The 21543-nt window shown below is 35.1% G+C and overlaps 2 protein-coding genes across 2 annotated transcripts; both read left to right on the top strand.

The window, feature by feature from the left end:
- The first annotated feature begins 6719 nt into the window (after window positions 1-6719).
- On the top strand, window positions 6720-17380 carry LOC7474658 (uncharacterized). The gene is made up of 20 exons (XM_002319119.4): window positions 6720-8082; window positions 8382-8585; window positions 8885-8989; window positions 9678-9743; window positions 9989-10153; window positions 10497-10571; window positions 10693-10847; window positions 11748-11883; window positions 11969-12038; window positions 12148-12275; window positions 12403-12459; window positions 13124-13309; window positions 13426-13518; window positions 14228-14313; window positions 14385-14451; window positions 14532-14598; window positions 14697-14833; window positions 16297-16388; window positions 16512-16578; window positions 16689-17380. Exons 1-20 carry the CDS (start codon window positions 6850-6852, stop codon window positions 16851-16853), a joined length of 3354 nt encoding a protein of 1117 aa, XP_002319155.2. The 5' UTR covers window positions 6720-6849; the 3' UTR covers window positions 16854-17380.
- A 2623-nt stretch (window positions 17381-20003) lies between these two features.
- On the top strand, window positions 20004-21506 carry LOC7489663 (ethylene-responsive transcription factor ERN1-like). The gene is given in 1 exon segment (XM_052446275.1): window positions 20004-21506. A coding segment is annotated over 1 exon segment (894 nt). The 5' UTR covers window positions 20004-20410; the 3' UTR covers window positions 21305-21506.
- The last annotated feature ends 37 nt before the right edge of the window (window positions 21507-21543 follow it).

The raw sequence follows: 21543 nt of genomic DNA on the forward strand, positions 1-21543 counted from the left end.
TATCAGATAGTTTTTTGGGGGTGTGGAACAGAAACATAACTGAGGCCTACTGAAGCAACAACCAACAAGCATCTTGTATCCGAGCAAAGCTGTAAGACTCTCTGTGAAGTGGGTTACAGAAGTTAGATGCTAAAGGCATCAATCGCCATCATGATCATCTGACAGATGATCAAATGGTCCAAAGTGGCGCACCCCTAACCTGACCAAAGCCTCAGGCTCCTTTGTGCTCGCTTTCTCGGTTAGATAATGATGAAAGGACCCATCTTACATGACAGACTCTGTAAAGTGGCATGTTTGTTGTCGAGAGATGCTTGTGCAATGATGTCCGAACTTCTGCCCTCCCTCTCCCTCCCAATGTTATTACATCAACTTCACAGGGTCCTTTTTTTTTTTTTTTTTTTTTTTTTGAGGTTAGTGGGTAACTGCATGGATGAAAGAATGCTTATCAATTGTGTTTTCTTATAAAAAAAATAATTAATTATAATTATAATTTTATTCTTGTGATAATTTTAATATGCAATGATACAAATATTCTTTTAAAACAATAGAAATTGCTATTTTAAACAAGCAAAAAAATTAATGTTTACATAGACTGTACAAGATAGTTTTAACATGTAACTAGGATTGTCTATGCTTGGATTCTTGAACGAGATATATTTTTTCTAGAATTTTATTAATGGGTGTTTTTGTTAATTTATAATTAAATTATTTACATTTTGTGCATGTAACTATTTTATATTAACGAAATTAGTGTCTAGAGAAGTATATTAGAGAATATGAACAAAATAAAAATTATAACTAATTTTTTTATAGAAAATAATGAAGTTAAATAAAAATTGGGTTTTCTATGGTTATGGCACGGGTTGTTGTGTGACTGGGCTTGACCGTGAGTCCATGAGTTTTCCTGCAAAATAAGTCCTCTATTGAAACATGTGATCATCTTATGCTTAAGTTAGTAAGTGTAAAAGAGATGTAGGGTGTGTGTGTAAAAAAATACACGAAAAGAATTGTATGAAGAGAAATAGTCTATAGCCTAAAGCTAGCCTAGAATGGTATGGTTGACTATTATGGCATATAATTGCATGGTTTTGTATGAATGACTTTATGATTGACTTTGTACTACCAATATGGATTTGTATGTTGTTAGGTTTAGCTTCCAATGACTAAGTGAAGCTGTCTAGTTGTGAACGTCTTGTCTTATACTCTTACTTGGTGATTGAGTGTTTTTATACACCCAATTCGTGAACTTTCTTTATTGAGAATGAGATGTATCATTGGTTGAGAAATTAATATGCTACCATAGGCTAGCCATGGTGACTTTGGTTATTGTGTCATGCACGTCATCGGTGAAAATACTGATGATAGACAATATCATTAGTGTAGAAAAATGGTGTCTACCCTGTATTAAAAAAGTTGTGCATGCATAGAAAAACTCGTGTGAATGAAATTGTGTGTTTGTGGTTTTTGATGTCACATGTTACATGAATATGGAAACTTGGGAAATTAAAAGGAAAAGTATGAAAAATGGAGTCACCACTTAGTTCTTTAAGGAAACTAAGAATCCTAAAATATACGGTAGTTTTGGAGATATGAATAAGGGGTTGGTTATGCTTAAGCGAAAATAAAAATCATCATTATCGAATCCTTTTAAGAAAAAGGTTGTCTTTGCTATGTGTTTTCTCCTAAATTTATTTTACACGTGTCATTAACTGTTAAAATTATTTTTAAGTTTATTCAAAAGTCATTTATGGTTGATAGATGTTTGTTGAGTTAGCGTTGGACCTTGAATCAAGAGTCTTGCCTTAACAATTTTTTTTGTTTATTTATTTTTAAATATTTCCTTTTTTACAAATTTTGTTTAAAGAATATTATGCTCATCCCATATAAGTCAAAGATGGAGTTAGGCTCAAGACTGTGATACTATACCCTAGCTTATTCATCAAAAGTTATAGGGGAAATATTGCACATAATATCACTCTTCTGTGCTACAAACTCTATGGTGTCTTTAACATTTTGTATTTACTTTATAAGATCTGTAAAAATGTCATGGTTTATCATGTTGACATTTACGAAGACACAGTCTTTGAAAAGAAGAGTGTGTAACACTCGATGATACAATAAAGAGTCTTTTATATTGTGGAAATAATGTTCATTCTTATTCTTAAAAGGTGTAGTATCGTTTCTAAATCTTTTACTATAGGTAGCATAAGAGCGAGGCTCAGAAAGAGATTGATAATGACAACCACGTTTATGACTAGATTCTATTGAGAAGTGTTCTGTATAACGAGAACTACTCATTTATACAATTAGAGTGTCATGCCTAATTTGCATGTTGTTTTGTTTTATTTATTCATGAAACTAGAGTTGTCTCTATGCACCTAATGCATATAATGAAGTTGTGTTTTGTATTTCCTGTTTATGGAATGGAAAAGTGCAAAATTGCTCTCATGTAGCTAGAATAGCATTGTTTAGCACTTTCACTTGATGAGAGAGTTGATAGAGACCTAATAGAGTTCATGTAGTCGGGAGATCAATTATTCTCCTTTGTCATTGAGTTTCGTTAACCATACAAAGAGCTTTTGGTAAGGAGTGATAAGGAATGAACTAGCTTTTATTTAGGTTTTCACATGCAATACCACTAATAAAGTCTTGAAAAAACTTAAGACATAAATTGAATTTTTTATGGTTGTGTTCTAGGCTATTAGTGTGACTAAGTTTGACCATGAATCCATGATCTTTCTTGTAAAACAAGTTCCATGTTGAAATATAAAACTATTTGATGCTTAAGTTAGCAAGTGTAAGAGAGTTATGGTGTGTGTGTAAAGAAATATATGAAAATAAATGTATAGAGAGAAATAGTCTATAATCTATAACTTGTCTAGAATGACATGACCTTTTATGACTGACTGTTATGGCTAAAATGACATGATTTTATATGAATGGCTTTATGATTGGCTTTGTACAGCTATGATGGGATTGTATGTTAGGTCCGATTTTCAATAGTTAAATGGAGCTTTGTTTGGTTGTGAATACTTTGGCTTATCCAGTGACTGAGTGTATTTATACATGCAATAAGGGATAACAATTCCACTCGAAACTGATGGATATTGACCCTACTTGATCTAAATTGGTAGAAATTGTTTTACTTAACCGAGTTCGGAAGCAAAAGGCTAGGTTTCTAGTTGGGCATAAATACTAACCTAGCCCTACCCTGCCCGAACTAGACCTGTAATTTATGTATATATAGGGCTCTTGTCCCAACTATAACTTTCATTCCTCACTCTCTTTGAAGAACATAAATGAAATATATGCAGTTTTTCTTTATCCTTCCTCAGCAAAACCTCTTGTCTGATTGTCAACTTTAAAGTTCATCAATGAGCTAAATCAAGGGGCAAAAATTATGCTAGAGTGTGCCTTGACAAAGACCAACAAGGATAGGGGAAATAACATCTTGAAATGAACCAATAAGGTTTAGGTCGGGTTTGAATAGTAATTTCAGCTTTGAGGTTCGGGTATTGATAGTACAAAACCTAATCTATAGGTACCCATTGTTATCCGTACACCCAGTCCTTGACCTTTTATTTATGACAAAAAAAAACATCATTAATGGGGAAATTAATGTGTTACCATTAGTTAGTCATGGTAGCTTCATTAGTTGTTGTGTCATACCATGTTTATTATGACTTGTATGTCAATGGTGACAATATTGATGACGAACAATTTTATTGGTGTAGAAAATAATATCTAATTTGCATAAAAAAAATTGTGTGACTCTTAAAAAAATCATGTACATAAAAAGTTTGTGTGTGTGACTCTTAGAAACCCAATATATATATATATATATATATATATATATATATATATATATATATATATATATATATATGTTAAGATAAAATTAGATAGATCAAGATAGGCAATTGGTGTTGGGCTTGAATTTCCAAACTGCTGTAATTTTTTTTGTGTGGATATTATAAGAAAGGTATAATTGAAAATTTGTCTAATGTATGAGGATGTTTTAATAGGTTTTCATTGCCATGGTATAATAAGTATAAAAGAGTAGTAGCAATTCAACATTATACTAAAATCAACCTTTTGCGTTATCCAATGAAATAAAATATAAATTTGACTTGCATTGAATTACTTATATACTAAAACGCGTGGGATTTTCATTATATATTAGTTACTCTGCAAAATTTTGTTTTTTTTCAGTTTGGTCCTCAAACTTTGTTTTTGGGCAATCACGTCCTATTTAAGGAGCAACCGATTTCAAATTCTTATGAAATGGTGAGATTAGAAAAAAGGGGAGCAAAATGAAAAATATGGCAAACATAGGTGACATACCATAAGTTTTGAAAACATTCATTTTGGTCCTCTAACTTAAACAATCACGCGAATTATACAATTGCAGTCCCTTGAAATTGTTCCAATTCTATTTTGGTATAGATGTTTATTTTTGTTTTTTTATCCCTGGTTAAGAGAGGAGAGGGAGAAGGGTCGTCAGATTCTAGCGGTAGAGAGAGAAACTTGTCGTTTGCACTGATTTAGGCCACCAAAATAAGAGCCTTTTGTGTCAAATTGTCCCATTTGATGTGAGGAGTTCATATTAGGTGTTTTTGTATCTTAAAAGTTCATTAAAAAATATATTTGAGCTCCGGTTGATTTTTTATTTCGGGTTGAGTTTGGATTTTTGGGCGGTGTCTTGGGTATTTGAGGTCATGAATGGTTTTTTTATGGTTTTTGGGGTGTTTTATAAATATTTTGGGTAAAAAAGGGTTGCAAAACAGGTTTTTAGGTCAAAGAGAGCATAAACCTCGATTTTCCTCCCATTATGATGGCCGAAATTTGGGCAAAATAGGTTGCACGTTGTCTACCTCAGCAGGTGACGCGTCGTATGTCTCAGCAAATGACGCGTCGTCTGTTGCTGACATACCTTAGATCTGACATGACCGCCAGACTCAAGCGCCTTGAGTCTGACATGGTTATCATGAAAATATAACTTTAAAAATGCAATTAAAAAGAAATAAAGTGACGTGACTGGTTAAAAAACTAAAAACCAACAAAATGGACAAAACCTCATTTCGTTTATTTTGTTTTAAGGGCCTTTTTTAAATAATAAAATATAACTTTGATTTTATTTTGCTACGCATTTAATATTTTGAGAGGTTTTGTAGTTTATCTATTATTTTATTTTTATTTTTTTATATAGATAATCCATGTTTTTTAAAATAAAAAATATTTATTTTCAGATGATATTTTTAATATGTATAGCCTTACATGTTATTTTTTTTTTATTCAATCAATTTAATGTCCTATTTTTCAAGATTAAATATCTTAATCCACATTTACCTTTTAGTTTTTCAAGTATTGTTTTTAGGTGTCATTGATGATTTATTTATTTATTGATTAGCACACATAACTCTTAGTTTATTTGATTACTTGTATGCATAGACTTTTTGATTTATTATATTTTTTAAACTACAAAATTATGTTGAAAAAATCTATATATACAATCTTTTATGAAAAATAAAAAAACTTGACCTGCGGTGGAGCGCGGGTCACCTACCTTATTAATTAATCAATTGTTGTTCAAATCTTTTTAATATCCACGTGTATAAGAAAAGAGAAAAGTAAAAACTTTTCCATGGCCAATGGCTAACAATTATTACAATGTAAAATATTTTTTAAAAATATATTTTATTTGAAAATATTTGAAAATAATATTTTTTAAATATTTTTTATTTTTAATATCAGTACATTAAAACTATAAAAAAATCATTAAAAATATTAATTTAATACCTTTTCAATCAAAATATATTTTTAAAATATACTTAAATATAATTTGAAATACAAAAATAAACCGTGCCAAGTGTCTATTATAGCATTGTAGCATTACATTAAATGTTATTTTTTCATATGATAAAAAGTGCACCACTTTTAAATTTATCACTTTTTAAATTCATTATTCTTATACATACAATAAAATATTATATAGTTTTTTTTTTTGTGTTTTGTAACAAAGTATTAAAGTCATTACATGAAAATTTGTACCTTAAATATTATATATTTTTATAAAAAAATTAGAAATATAATTATTCATAATATAATGAAATAAAAACTTTTTTGTCCAGCATTACAGCTTTTAGATAAAAAAAAAAATACATAAATTGATGTATATATTTTTACTTGAAACTATATATATATCTATCTTATGAAATATTTAAAAGATACTTTTAAACACATGTTAAGCATAACATACATGAAATAGTGCATGGCAATCATTAATTAGATATTTTCGGCATTTTATTTCGTCTCGTAAAACGAAGTTATAAACATAATTTTTTACATTATTTATCTTATTATACACAAATAAGTTGTTATCTATCATTTTCTAATAATAATAAGAAGAAGCCATTAAATGCCAAAATAATTTTTTTCTATTTTTAAAAAAATTGATGACTTATATTTTTATTTTATTTTTTTAATTAAAAATATGAAAAATAGTAATTGTTTTTGGTTTTGGTTTTTATTTTATGAAAATAAAAATATAGAATGGAAATTGCTATTAATTATAACACCAAATAAAATGAGATGGTATTTTCTTTTTATGGAACGAGATGGTATTTTTCTTTCCTATCATCCACTTTGATCATCAGCATTCTGACGTGGCGAAAATCAAGTGCACTAAATGCACACAACCGCACAACAAGGAACCTGAGGAACAGAAGTCCCAAAACCCTTACACACTAGTTTAAAAAATCCCCTTCTTTTCCTCTCCAATCTTCCCTCCACTTCGTTTTGGAGCCACCACCACACACCCGCAAAGAAAAAACCCTAAACTCGCTCTCAATGGCGACCGATCCAACTCAGTTGCACCAACTCAGTCTCCTTCTCGGACCTGATCCCACTCTCTTCGAAACCTTAATAACTCACCTTATGTCCTCTTCTAACGAACAACGATCCACAGCGGAGTTCCTCTTCAATCTCTGCAAACAAACTCACCCCGACTCTCTCCTGCTCCGGCTCACTCAACTCCTCTCCTCCTCTTCCCTCCCCGAAATCCGTGCCATGTCCGCCGTCCTCCTCCGGAAACATCTCACCTCTGCCACCGAAGACTCCTTCCTCTACCCTCAACTTACTGAGTCAACTCGGTCCATCATCAAAAACTCTCTCCTCTCCTCTCTCCAACATGAAACCACAAAATCCATCACCAGAAAGATAAACGACACAATCTCGGAACTCGCCGCCTCGGTTCTTCCCGATGGGGGCTGGCAGGAGTTGTTGCCGTTCATGTTCCAGTGTGTTACCGCTCAAAGCAATCACAATCTCCAAGAATCAGCGCTTTTAATCTTCGCCCGATTGGCTCAATACATCGGCGAAGCCCTAATTCCACACTTAGCTACACTTCACGGAGTGTTTTTAAATTGTTTGCATAATTCAACGAGCGGTGAAGTTAGAATCGCGGCTTTGAACGCGACAATCAATTTTATTCAGTGTTTAACAAACAATTCTGATCGTGATATGTTTCAAGATTTGTTGCCGTTGATGATGAGGACTTTGACCGAGGCGTTGAATGGAAATCAAGAGGCAACAGCACAAGAAGCGCTCGAATTGTTGATTGAATTGGCGGGAGGGGAACCACGGTTTTTGAGAAAGCAAATAGTGGAGGTTGTAGGGTCCATGTTGCAAATTGCAGAGGCGGGGAGCTTAGAGGAGGGGACCAGGCATTTAGCTATTGAATTTGTGATTACTTTGGCGGAAGCAAGAGATCGAGCTCCGGGGATGATGAGGAAGTTGCCGCAATTTGTGCATAGGCTGTTTATGGTTTTGATGGGGATGTTGTTGGATATTGATGATGATCCACAATGGCATGGTGCGGAGACTGAAGATGAAGATTCGGGAGAGACCAGTAATTATGGGTTTGGGCAAGAGTGTTTGGATAGGTTGGCTATTGCCCTTGGTGGCAATACAGTCGTTCCTGTTGCTTCAGAGGTTTTCCCAGCATTTTTTACTGCTCCGGAGTGGCAGAAGCCTCATGCTGCGCTTATTGCTCTAGCACAAATTGCTGAGGGTTGCTCAAAGGTATAAATGCTATGCATTGTGGTAATGGGAATCGTCAATGAACGGTGTTTCTTTTTCTTTAAATTTTTCATTAGTACAAATTCATTTACAGACTGCTAAAGGTTAAGCCACAATTAGAATGCCTGCCCCTTGACCTTGCTTAGATAGGCACAATTTCTTTTATTTTAGGTGCTTTCTTTCTGTGTAACCTTGATATTTTGAATATGCTTGAGAAATTTATAGGTTTTCCAAATGACCCTGTTCTTTTTTCCCTTTCAACTTTCAAGTGTGTTCTTACAAGATAGTCATTGTTGATGCAGGTGATGATAAAGAACCTGGACCACGTAGTCTCTATGGTTTTGAATTCATTTCAACATCCCCACCCCCGTGTGAGATGGGCTGCTATAAATGCAATTGGACAATTGTCAACAGACTTGGGCCCAGATTTGCAAATGAAGTATCACCAGCTAGTGCTGCCTGCTTTGGCTGGAGCCATGGATGATGTTCAAAATCCTCGAGTCCAGGTCCGAGCACCTGTTACATATCGTGACCTTGATAATTGTTGCCAATTTACTACTCTCTGTAAAATTTTATACTAAGTAGTGCTATCCCCATCCCAACATCATGCATTTAATTTTCTATCTGCAGTTTGAGTTGCTATTTTGTAATGAATATGGACCTGGTGATCGAAGCATTTATATGTAACAAGGACATTGATCAATGTCTAATGGCGCACATGCATAGCATTATTTTTTAAATTTCGATACTGTAATTGTGCACTCAGATTCTCAGAAGTGTGTATAATTGTCATTTTTTTGTGCAGGCCCATGCCGCTTCTGCAGTGCTTAATTTCAGTGAGAATTGCATGCCAGATATCCTGACACCATACTTGGATGGGGTTGTTAGCAAACTGCTCGTACTTCTTCAGGTATATATGACTATTCCCCTCATTAACTTAACACCTGAACTTTTACAATTGTATGTCTTATCATCTAATGACGAAGGACAAATTGGATATATGGAATGTTGTCTATTAAAGAGTAATATAAAACTGTTTTGGTGCCTCATCCAACAACTTAAACTTTTGGGTTGAGATAGTTCTTTAACATGGTATGAGAGTCTTGTTAACGTCACAAGTTTGAATTTCATAACCCTTATTATTTCTAATTAAAATTTTAATTTCAGTACAAAGTAGTGTAGGCTTATGTAAATTTCAAACCTAAAGAGCTTTCAACTGAGGGGGTGTTAGACAAAGCCTCACCCAACAACTTAAGTTTTTGGGTTGAAGTGGTTTGTTTGACTTTGTCCAAATTTCGAAATCACTTTCTTGGGCTTGCTCATGATACTTGGTCAACTCATTCAGTTAAAATTGCCTTTAAGTCCATCTCAGATTGCTATGTTATGATTGGTACTTTGATGCCGAGAGCTTATTAATTTTAAGCTGTTATTTTGTCATGTTTGATATTTAAGATAGAAATACAAAGTCCTTTTGCATTTTCTTGTTGGATTTATTTTCTCCTTGAGCAGAATGGATTTGCCTTTTTTTTTTTTTTTTTCTTTCAATAATATTTTTGTGCTAATTTTGTATGTGCCATGTTGTTTGATATGCAATCCAGAATGGGAAGCAGATGGTTAAAGAAGGAGCCCTGACAGCTTTAGCGTCTGTCGCTGATTCATCACAGGTACCTTTTTTTTAATTTTGGTGTGCGGGGTGAGGAGGGTTTAAAAAGACAGGTATTTGATGTATCCAATAACCTCAGCTCTATTTTTATATGCTTCTAAGTTGACATGGTTAGAACAGTTGGTTTGGGTTGTGTTGAGGGATTGATTTACTTTTTATTCTCCTGTTCTGTAGATGCACATGGTTCATTAGTCCATTGCTAAAAATAGAGCTTGTTTTGTTTTGACATGATATATATTCTAACAGGAGCACTTCCAGAAATACTATGATGCTGTAATGCCTTACTTAAAAGCTATATTGATCAATGCAAATGACAAGTCTAATCGCATGCTCCGTGCAAAATCTATGGAGTGCATTAGTCTGGTTGGGATGGCTGTGGGAAAGGATAAATTTAGAGACGATGCTAAGCAGGTAAAAACTATAACAGATGATGTGTTCTATACATAACTTTTTACTGTGGTGGCCAATGTTATTTAGCATTTTCTTGATTGAAATGTAGAGTTAGGAATACTTAAATTAGTTTCATCTGATTAAGCCTGATTTGTTCCTCACTTTTTTTCATTACCTTTGTTAAGCCAGTCTTCTTCTTTACTGAACATCACTGGATGTGCTTACGTGTTCTTCCTTGCTTCTAGATTAGTGCTTATGGATTTATATCTATTTTTTTCTGCTGATACTTCAGATTGTCATTGCCATGACATTTTTTCAAGTTTCATAGAACAACAACAGTCTGAGTGTTTGTTGTTTCTGAAAGGTTATGGATGTCCTGATGTCTCTGCAAGGATCTCAAATGGAGGCAGATGACCCTACAACAAGCTACATGTTACAAGTATGTTTTAACTATTAGGAACTAGCTCAGAACCTCAGACAATGCTGAATGTATGATTATGTGATATATCTTGCTATCTGATTATTGTAAATCAAGGGGGAACTGATTATATATTTTGCAGGCCTGGGCCAGACTTTGCAAGTGCCTTGGACAGGATTTTCTTCCTTACATGAGTGTTGTCATGCCTCCTTTGCTTCAGTCTGCCCAGCTTAAGCCTGATGTTACCATTACATCTGCAGATTCAGATGCTGATATTGATGATGTCGACGATGGCAGGTTTGCCTTTTGTTTTTGATAATCTTAAATAACAGAATTGAGGTTTTTAAGCAATTTCCTCGTTTACCATGCTTAAAAAAAAAAAATGCTTCCTAAGTCCCACAATGAGTGGCTGGCTTCCCTTTTTTCCTGTCTTAGTCTATTGTCAAAATTTAAAAGATTTTAATGGTTTACTAAAAGGAAAAGCACTCATTAAGTTGTCCATTAGATAAAGTGGAATATGAAAGAAGTAAATGTAAACATGGCTTTGTGTCACCGTTGTAGGTGCTTTTTCTTAGATCCTGTTTAATCAAGTAGGACACTCTGTGACAGGGAGCAAGTTTTTCATCTTACTCTTTCAAACATTACCTTCAATTCTTTAAGGAAGTGGACTAAACGGAAAGAGAATATTGCTATTGTTTGTCATATTTGTCCTTGGTGCTTGAAAAACAGAGGCTCCATTACTTCTAATCATATACTTGCTTCATTGCTGTACTTCACAACCAAACATGATAGTTTCCCACATGTGAACATATTCTTGGTAACTCCCATCTATTTTCCCCGCACCTAGGTCCACTCCAGTAGTTAAAATTTATCACAGTTATTTAAGAGAAACCCTTGAAAAGAAAATACATATCATATTTGCTTTGTCTACTTCGATTTTTTTCCTTGTCAAACCTCCTTTTTAACTCCATGTTTTTCTTTAAGAGTCTTCACTAAGCTAAGTTATATAGGAGAAACCACTTTCAATAATAAAAGTTATTATGTATATTGCCTAGAATAGTTTGTGGTTTTGTGATGGTCCACACTGCTTTCTAGTACTAAGGAAAAAAAAGGGGCGTAAGAATTTAGAAAATTTGCTTTAATTTATAAGCGTCAATGTGATTGAAATTTCTTACTGAGGTTGTTTTCCTATTGCAGCATTGAAACAATCACTCTTGGGGATAAAAGAATAGGGATCAGAACAAGTGTCCTGGAGGAAAAGGCTACAGCTTGTAACATGCTTTGCTGCTATGCTGATGAGTTGAAGGAAGGATTTTTCCCATGGATTGATCAGGTTAGTATTGTTTCAGACTTTTGGTGGTATCTCTTTTTATGCTTTTGTCAGTTTGCTACTAGCTAACCATGCATGAATAATGCAGGTTGCAGCTACATTGGTTCCTCTTCTTAAATTTTACTTCCATGAAGAAGTGAGGAAGGCAGCTGTGTCAGGTGATTGGCAGGCTTTTCTACCTCTAATAATCCATAACATATAGATTGTATCCATATTTGGGAGTTTTTCCAAAACTATATGTTTTTTTTTGTTTTATCTTGTTCATAGCTATGCCGGAGCTGTTAGGTTCCGCTAAATTAGCTGTAGAGAAGGATCAATCTCAAGGGCATAATGAGTCTTATATAAAGCAATTGTCAGACTATATAGTTCCAGCTTTGGTGGAGGCGTTACACAAGGTTGTATATTTGTTTGTCTCAATGCCTTAACACCTTCGATGTGTATTCATGTTTTACAGTGGTCTTTCACTATACTTCTTTGGATTTATGATTGGCGCAACTAAAATAGTATTTTTGTGTCATGCAGGAGCCCGAGGTAGAAATTTGTGTGAGCATGTTGGATTCGTTGACTGAATGCATACAGGTATATGAGATTGATTTATAAGGTTGGGTGTCAATATATAGACCTGTTAACCAACAATTACAGTTCCATTTTTCATTGGGGTTATTTTCTAATACCCTTTTCACTAGGTTTCAGTCTCTCAGTGGACAATTTGCTGAGACGTGGGATCTTACTGCCAAAGAGAGCTTATGGCTTGATTTTGATTTCTTTTAATGGGTGGCTTAAGTAATACTTACAGTTGAAAGTGTTTTAGAGACTTTTGACCAGCCCATGCATTTACTTTTTGGCAATACATGCTCTCCATACATCCAGTTAAGATAGATTATTTGTGCTGCATATTTTTTTTATCTTATGCTATTTTCTGGCTCAATTCCCAATGTTACGATCTCACTTCACATATTTCTTGTATGTGAATAGTTGTACTTTTTAATTTCTCGCCTTTTCAGATCTATGAAAATTAATTTTTCAGAAATGAGATTTCCTTTTGAGCAGGAGAAAGTGTCAAATAGTTTCTTCAATCTAAGCAATTGTCATCCAGTCATGATAACCTTTGGTATTATAGTTGATTATGATCTGGTGGAGAATAATTGTTGAATGAAAAGTGAAAATGGTTATTATATCTATGTTGCAGTAGGCATCATTTTGGAAGTTTGAATTTTGCTAATATAGGATTTCTCTCCCTTAGGTATCTGGACCTCTTTTAGATGAAAGCCAAGTAAGGTCCATTGTGGAGGAGATAAAGCAGGTCATCACAGCCAGCTCAGTTAGAAAACAGGAACGGGTGGAGAGGATCAAAGCAGAGGACTTTGATGCCGAAGAAGGAGAGCTGCTTGAAGAAGAAAATGAGCTAGAAGAAGAACTTTTTGATCGAGTATAATATTGAAATTTTTGTGCATGGATCTTTAGCTTATCATTTAATGGGTTATTTTTTTGTATATATTTAAATAAAATGATTATTGTTAACTTTTATTTCTTTTCTTGTTGAAGGTTGGTGATTGCATGGGCACATTGATCAAAACCTTCAAGGCCTCTTTCCTGCCTTTCTTTGATGAGCTTTCGCCTTACATAACACCTATGTCGGTAAGTTCTTTAATATTTACAAATATTATTCTTGTGTTTTGTTCCTTCAATTTTTAGGCTCAATTCTCATGCTGTACTTTAAATTTAGCTTTTGTTGCTTCTATAACCGTGTTTCTTTAGGGCCTCTGTTCTGGTAGGTTTCCACTGCTTGAACATTTTCCTGCATGTGCTCGACTTATTTTTCCCAGTTTTAAGTATGTCTGTATTGGATTTTTCCCTTCTCAATGGTCTGTTGTATTTCCCTTGTGGGAGGAGGAAAAGGATGCTGTATATGGTTTGATGACTCAATAGTCATCCTGGCACGTAGGAAATTTTTTTTGTGGTTTTATTCTTTTGCCTGCATTAACCTTTCTTTCTCAAGTCCTTGAAAAGGTTAATATTGGATTACTTGACATGCACAGCTTTGGAGCTGTCTGGCAACTCCTATCAAGTGGTTTGGCCAATTGGATAAAACTGTCTGCAGTTCAATATAATTATGGACATAAAAATATTATAAGCATCTCATATATAGATTTAGCATGCATCTTTTGCCCCTTAATGTTAATGGAATTTTTACTGAATCTTTTTAGCGAATGATGTTGATAATTGGCCCCTAACACAGTAAATATACTTTATTTAATTATGTTTGACAAGGCATGCATGAAAAATCATGATCACCTCTGAAAATACTTCTCTGTGGCCTTGTTAATTGGATGTTTTGATTATGCAGGGCAAGGATAAAACAGCAGAAGAGAGGAGAATTGCCATTTGTATATTTGATGATGTTGTGGAGCATTTTAAGGAAGCTGCTCTTAAGTAAGTATCACCCCTCCTGATTCTTTGATTAAGCTCTTCCTGTGTACTTATTCTTCATGTTGGTGGTACAGATATTATGGTACTTATGTCCCTTTCTTACTAGAAGCCTGCAATGATGAAAACCCAGATGTTCGTCAGGTTTGTCCTGATTACCTCTATTATTTTGCTTCTCTAGTGAATGTGGGTTTTATTAAAAAAATGAATACCATGTTTTTCAGGCAGCTGTTTATGGGATTGGTATTTGCGCAGAGCTTGGTGGATCTGTGTTTAAACCACTTGTTGGAGGTAGTTTATTAGTCACTTGCATAATTGTCCCTTGGAGTTGTTGCAGTTGTTGCTTTCATCTTTTATCAAGGGGAATCTTTTGTTGCATTTCTTTGCAGAGGCTCTTTCCCAGTTGAATGCTGTAATAAGTGATCCTAATGCACATCATTCAGACAATACAATGGCATATGACAATGCTGTTTCAGCTCTTGGAAAAATATGCGAGTTTCATCGGGATAGCATAGATGCAGCACGGGTACTTCTTTCTTTATATATGTAGGAAATGATACCATCTCGCATAGTCTTCAAACATAGTCCTTGCACACAAAAGTACAAGTACATTTTGGTCTTATAATTATGCAAACAAGCTCTTAAATAGAAAAGAAATTTTACCATATTTTATCATGTTTTTCCCATTGCAACCATAGAAAATTATGCGAGTAATAAGTGCATTTTGATCCTTTAACTTTAAAAATGTGCAATCACATTGTTGTTTATTTAAACTAGAAATAGGACATTAAGAACATAATGTGATGATATTATTTTTGGTTAACTTTCATATCAAACAAATGAGATGATAAATGAAAAATATGATGAAATGATAGTAAATGAAAATGATGAAAATACCTTAGGAGGCAGAATGAGATTTTTAAGGAAATAGGTTCCTGATAAATGCCTTTAAAAATGAAAATGAACTTAAAACTCAACAAACAATTTCTTGCATGCTAAACAAACAAGGTTTTTTTCTTGAACAAAAAATGAATTTATTACCTTTGCTTTTACAAAGTTAAATATTTGAAAATTATATATTAGATTAGGGACTGTTTTAAATTTGGTTATAGAGCCTAGGACTAAAGTTGTAAAGGACTATTGTGAAACTTGAATAAAGACAAAATCGACTAAAAGACGAACAAGATTCCAGTCCAGTGGCTGAAATCAAGGGTGTAATGAGATGGTGTTATAGTTGCATGGTATTCAATATATATATATATATATGGCTGAAATCAAGGGTGTAATGAGATGGTGTTATAGTTGCATGGTATTCAATATATATATATATATATATATATATATAGGTGTGTGCTTGTGCTCAACATGCTCTCTCTTTTTGAGCAAACTGAATATGAATACATTATTGCTCAACATGCAGTCTGCTCCACAGTAATCAGATAGCTTGCTAGAGTTCCTGCTTCTGATCTCGTTAATTTCTGGTTTATATAGCATATTTGGCCTGATTTTGATCATCTATCTTTTCTGTCTTTATGGCTTAAGTAGTTTTTTCATCTCATAAGAACGTATTTGATTTGTAATTTATCCTCTCTTCCACAAGCCCATGGTGGCCTACAATGCTTTCTGCTTAGAGTTTGTCCTCCATCTCTATCCTACTCCCAAAAAAGCTAGCAAACAATTTCATAGACGATTCTATTGTCCTGCATGTTATCTTGGATTGCCAGATTTTATCTTCCAGATGTACAACATTCTAAAGGCTTAGAAGTGTTTAGGTTTGAATTGCAAATTGGATTTTTGTTCTTGGAAGCAAATTTACCTTTCCCATGTGGAATGATGAATGCTCATGTGCATAAATTCATTTTCTATGTGTTAATATTAATTGCCTTTTGGACTTTTTTTTATTATTTCACCGGTTTGACTTTTCATTTTCCTGGTTTGCCCCCATGATCTCTCTCCCCGGTGGTCTCTCACATGCTCTTTGTTTTGCAGATAGTTCCAGCTTGGTTGAGCTGCTTGCCAATAAAAAACGATTTAATTGAAGCCAAGGTTGTGCATGATCAGCTTTGCTCAATGGTAGAAAGGTAAACTTTGGGACATGGAAAATGTTTGTAAAGCATGTTTTACCTAATTTATTGTTCTACCTCATACTTGGATTGGTTATATTTAAGTGCACAAAAATATTCAAAAAAAGCCATTTCTTACAGGTCCGATAGAGAACTTTTTGGGTCAAACAATCAATACCTTCCCAAAATAGTCCGAGTTTTTGCTGAGGTATAGTCTTTCTCTGTTCTACTTTCCTTTATCTCTTGCTTCTGGAAATTGAATGTTTCCATTGTTTAATTTCCTGTTTTAGTTTTCTCATGGCAACATTGTTGCTGTAGGTCATATGTGCAGGAAAAGAGTTGGCAACAGAGCAAACTGGTAGTCGAATGATTAATCTGTTGAGACAACTTCAGCAAATGCTACCACCTGCTACCCTAGCTTCAACTTGGTCGTCCTTGGAACCACAGCAGCAACTTGCCTTGCAATCTATTCTTTCTTCTTAGTTCGTTTGGAGTGTTGGGATTCATTATTATTTCCTAGCTGCATCTGTCATTAATTGGTCTTGCACCTATGGCCATGCCATTGTTCTCTTTGAAGCAGCTGTGTGTCCCTTCCAAGTTCATTCAGAATTGGTGTGTAACGTAATTGTTTTATGTGGAAGCTGCTGCATAAGTTCAGCTGGCGTGGTGCGTGCTAGATCTTCCATCCCTTCCTGGAAGCGGGGGTTTCTGCTGAGGGGTTCTCCATTTGTGGGAGAAAAGAGAGTTTTGGCATAGAACGTGTATACGATGATTGCTATTATTGGTTTTGTATAGGTGGCATTAAGAGTATTATAAACTTACAGGTCTGTGACTTCGAAGTTCGTGTGGGCTTGAGGCTTGTCAGTGGGGCAATTCTTGTAACAGTTTTGGTGCTAAACCTTTTTTTCTGGATATGAAGTGGATCAATACAGGCCATGAAGATTGTTTGCTATAGAATGTATCTAAATATACCTTTTCAATAAAGGCTAAAAAATCTGCAGTTTTTCCTCTCTTCTGATACCAAGCTGACCTTGCTACCTTGCCATGGTTTTTCTAGCTCTCCCCCTTTGTATGGGAAGCCGCCTTGTTTTCGCTGATTTTTTCATAAAAAGAATCTTGATAGAATAAGCAAGCTTCGCAATCTTCCAGGTTTTTGTAATTTCAATTTTAATACATGTGGTGCCTGCATACCAGCCTCCTGCCTCTTGTTGCTAACTCTTTGACGATGTATGTTGCAGATCTTGCTTGCTCGTTCCCATCACTTTCAAAAGTTTAGTGACCTTAAAACGCTTTCTTGAGGGATTTGAAGCAAGCTGGCTGAACATCTTGTTTTGTGGCGGCGCAATGTCAACAGTGGTAGTTTCCCTGCCTGTTTTTGTGGTATTTCCACCTCCAGTTTCAGTTCGGCATATCTGAAAAGAGTTGACTAGATGCTCTCGGTTTGGCCCTTCCTCGAACAAATTATACTTTCAATACTGTCAACCATGGATTTTCTGGAAAAGTGAGGATTCGGCCGGAAGTGCTCCTGGTTTTTGTTTTTTGTGCAGAGGAGAATAAACTGCTGTTGGGAAATTATTAGAGAAATCTCAGATGTATGACTCCAATATCAATTGAATCAGAAACCCTTTTAATTTATCATTTTTGTCTCAAATGATTAAATAGATTCCATCTATTTCCATGTGCCGATTAATTCCTCCCCAATTAGGTTCCAAAATAAACCCTAATGCATTTAACTTTAGGACCAAAATAAACAATTTTTTTCTCCATTAAGGGCAGGGGACGATCAAGCAAGAATCTTCTATTAGTTTACTTATTGGAGCTTTATTTTGGCTTTTCTTTGTGAGAAATTAATGGAAATTAACAAGTACGTGAAAATTACATTTAAATTTGAGACTACATTGGTGGGATCATTGTTTGGAAAAGTGAGAATTTGTCCTCAAGTGCTATTGGTTTTTGTTTGTTGCAGGAGAAGAATAAACTGTCGCTGGGGTAGCCGGTATGATCAATGAGGCTGTTGCTAACGTTAAAATACATTTAAATTCTTGGAAGGCTGACGTTTCTTGAAAAGTGAGGATTTGTAAGGGATCGCTATAACTTATTGTCGTCATGCCTGAACAAAGAATAAGGTTAGCTAAGTTCATCTCCCATTAGATGAAGAGACTCCATCAGCCTGATAGTTTCAAATGCTTCTGCTGTCTGCTGCTGATTTCTAAACCTAATGTACCAAGAATCAAGAAAGAAGAGATTCTTGTGAGTGAAAGGAAAACAGAGAGAGACTTTCTTTGATTTATTATAGACGCCAACTTGCATTTTAGTATTCGTTTCCTCTTGAACAAATCTCATTAATTTGGAGGTCAATATCAAGAATTATAGTGATGGTCTCCCCAGGCCTGAAAAAACCAAATGAAGAGGCATCTTTCAGTTCAGACAGCCCTGCATTTCTTTATATGGAAAATGAAAACCATTGAAAGCGACAATATTGTCTCAGCTCTCAGCTTCTTCTTTTTTTTTAAAAAAATAATCTAATTGATTAATGCATGAAACAAGAAGGTTGTAATTATTATTCAACAACCTGCAGATTAAATTTTATTCTATTTTCTGCTGCTAATTGTAGCATGACTGTTTTTTCGTTATCTTTCATGGCTGTTCGATCCTGAGTCTTCGTGGACGATGACAAAGTTATGCACACACTGAAATTCATATAGCTTAACTTATCAGTCATCCCAGAAATTTGTACCAGAAGAGTACTATGATACTGATATGAATATTAAAACCCTTTTGACGCTTTCCTGGTCAGGGCTAGCTCTAATTCTGTGACGGTGCAGTGGTGGACAAGGATGATCAGCTGAATTCTTGGCTTCATTCGTAGGATTTTGCCGAGTAATTAAGCAGCCCCAACTTCCCAAGAGCAATGGTGTCAAATTATCCAAAGCACTGATCAGTACACATTTTAGCACAGAAGTGCTGATCTCTGCATGCATTCTTGGGCACTAACACTGTTACCTATGAAGGAGCCAGCAGTTTTTAATTAAACTTTGTTAAGAACATGAAGATATACATATCATCCTTGGATAGTCAAAACCAAATTCTGACCTAGTCATAACCAAGCTATAACAAGTGGAGTATGTAAATGATGAATGTGAATAAAAAAGATAACTAAGAATCTCTGAATTTTATAATGCAAAGCATTGTGTTTTTGTCTGGTGATGCAAGGGAGAGTAGGTTAGAACCAAAGCGGCGTGCACGATAAGACATTCCTTGTCTGCTTACCGCATGACTGAGTCCATGCCCTCAATTTCTCTTCTCGTAAGCCATGGTTTAGACCTTAGTTTTTGGGGTCATCTGGAAGATCATTTTGGTGCCTCCAAGTGGCACCATTCTGGCCCTCATGACCCTCTCGTCACATTTTGACCTAGTCATAAAGATACAAGCCAAAGGGCTTGAGATAGATAATATACTAATTACAAAGGTTCTGTCATGTTGCATGCTTTTCTCTGGGTTTTTTTTTTTTTTGGTTTTTTGAAAAAAAAGAGGTGGCTGGGTTAAAATATGTTTCATGATGTTACATCTTCATACAAATTTGCTTCAACTTTTTTAAGTTTCATGCTGATGCTAACCATGACAATGAATCTGGCTGGCAACCTTACTGCTTGTAAATTCAGCACCCTAATCCCAGGAGAAACCAGTCATTTTTGCACCAGTCAAAGTACTAGGAAGAAATAATTCTCCTTTGATAGATAGCTTGTCTTCAATGAAAAATGATAGAGCCTGAAGGTTACAAACACTAAAGACAACTCTTCTAAGACCTTAATATAAGCACCAGCTCGAACATTAAAAAAACCTTAAGGCATCCTTTCAAGTTTGAACCGTATAAATATCTCCATTGAAAACCAAACGGGGACATGTAGACAAGGCTCTCCACGCTTCCTTTGAAGTCAGTACAACAGCTCTTTCTTTTTGTCATCTCTTCTTTAAATCAAACCAACGTCTCTTTCCAATCCAACCTCTTAGTCCTATCTTGTTGCCTGGACAAATTTGGAATGGAAATTCATTTCCAGCAACAAAAGCAGCATAAAAATGCAAGCATTCCAGTTAGCAAAGCAAGCAAATTCAAGGGGAGAGGTAGGCCAAACAGCAACAGTAACAAGTTTGTTGGTGTTAGGCAAAGAACTTCTGGTAGATGGGTGGCTGAGATCAAAGACACAACACAAAAGATAAGGATGTGGCTAGGAACCTTTGAGACAGCTGAAGAAGCTGCACGAGCTTACGATGAAGCTGCTTGCCTGCTTCGTGGATCCAACACCCGAACCAACTTCATCACTCATGTGTCCGTGGATTCTCCTCTTGCTTCCCGGATTCGAAATCTCCTCAACAACAAAAGGAGAGACCAACAACAACATAGTGAAGAAGAAACTGCGGAAGCCTCTACTCCACCAACTAGTACCATTACTACCACAAGTAGTACTATCACCACTAGCAGCAGCAGCAGCAGCAGTTCTGGCATGAGTGATAATTACTCCAGTTCAATTCATGAAACGGATCACTTGTTTGATGATGCATATAAACCGGATTTGCGCAATTGCATTGAGGAATTCAAGCTTGGTTCTTCTCAGTCTGATCTTTCACGGGGTTTTGGACCTTTATTCGATCGGTTTTCATATGCACAGGAAGTACTGGATTTTCCAAAAAGTGTGGTACTACCCGAGGCAAGTGACTCGGAATTCTCAGAATTTGATAGGATGAAGGTGGAGAGACAGATATCAGCATCTCTATACGCAATTAATGGGGTTCAAGAGTACATGGAAGCTGTCTATGATCCTATTGAAGCTTTATGGGATCTTCCACCACTATAATCATTGCAGAATTTGGTGGTTTTAATGAACATAGAATCCCCTTCTCTTTCTTTTCTTCCCCTAGTTCTGCTTTCACTTTAGACTTGCTTGTTAAGTTGCAAAGACAAAATACCAGCTAGAGATGAAGTTGAAATCTTGTTTCTTTTCTTAAAAAAAATATATTTGTTATGCTGTTTTTCAAAATGTTAACAGCAGAATACACGGAGAAGTGATCCTGCTGTTTTTGGAACGTCAGAAAATCATCGATGAATGACAAGTCGAAGCAATCATGGCGATTAAAATATACCTTATGGTGTCCTTGGTAACCTCTCCTTTTCGTT

Source organism: Populus trichocarpa, chromosome 13, assembly GCF_000002775.5.
Source record: "Populus trichocarpa isolate Nisqually-1 chromosome 13, P.trichocarpa_v4.1, whole genome shotgun sequence".
Classification (NCBI taxonomy): Eukaryota; Viridiplantae; Streptophyta; class Magnoliopsida; order Malpighiales; family Salicaceae; genus Populus; species Populus trichocarpa.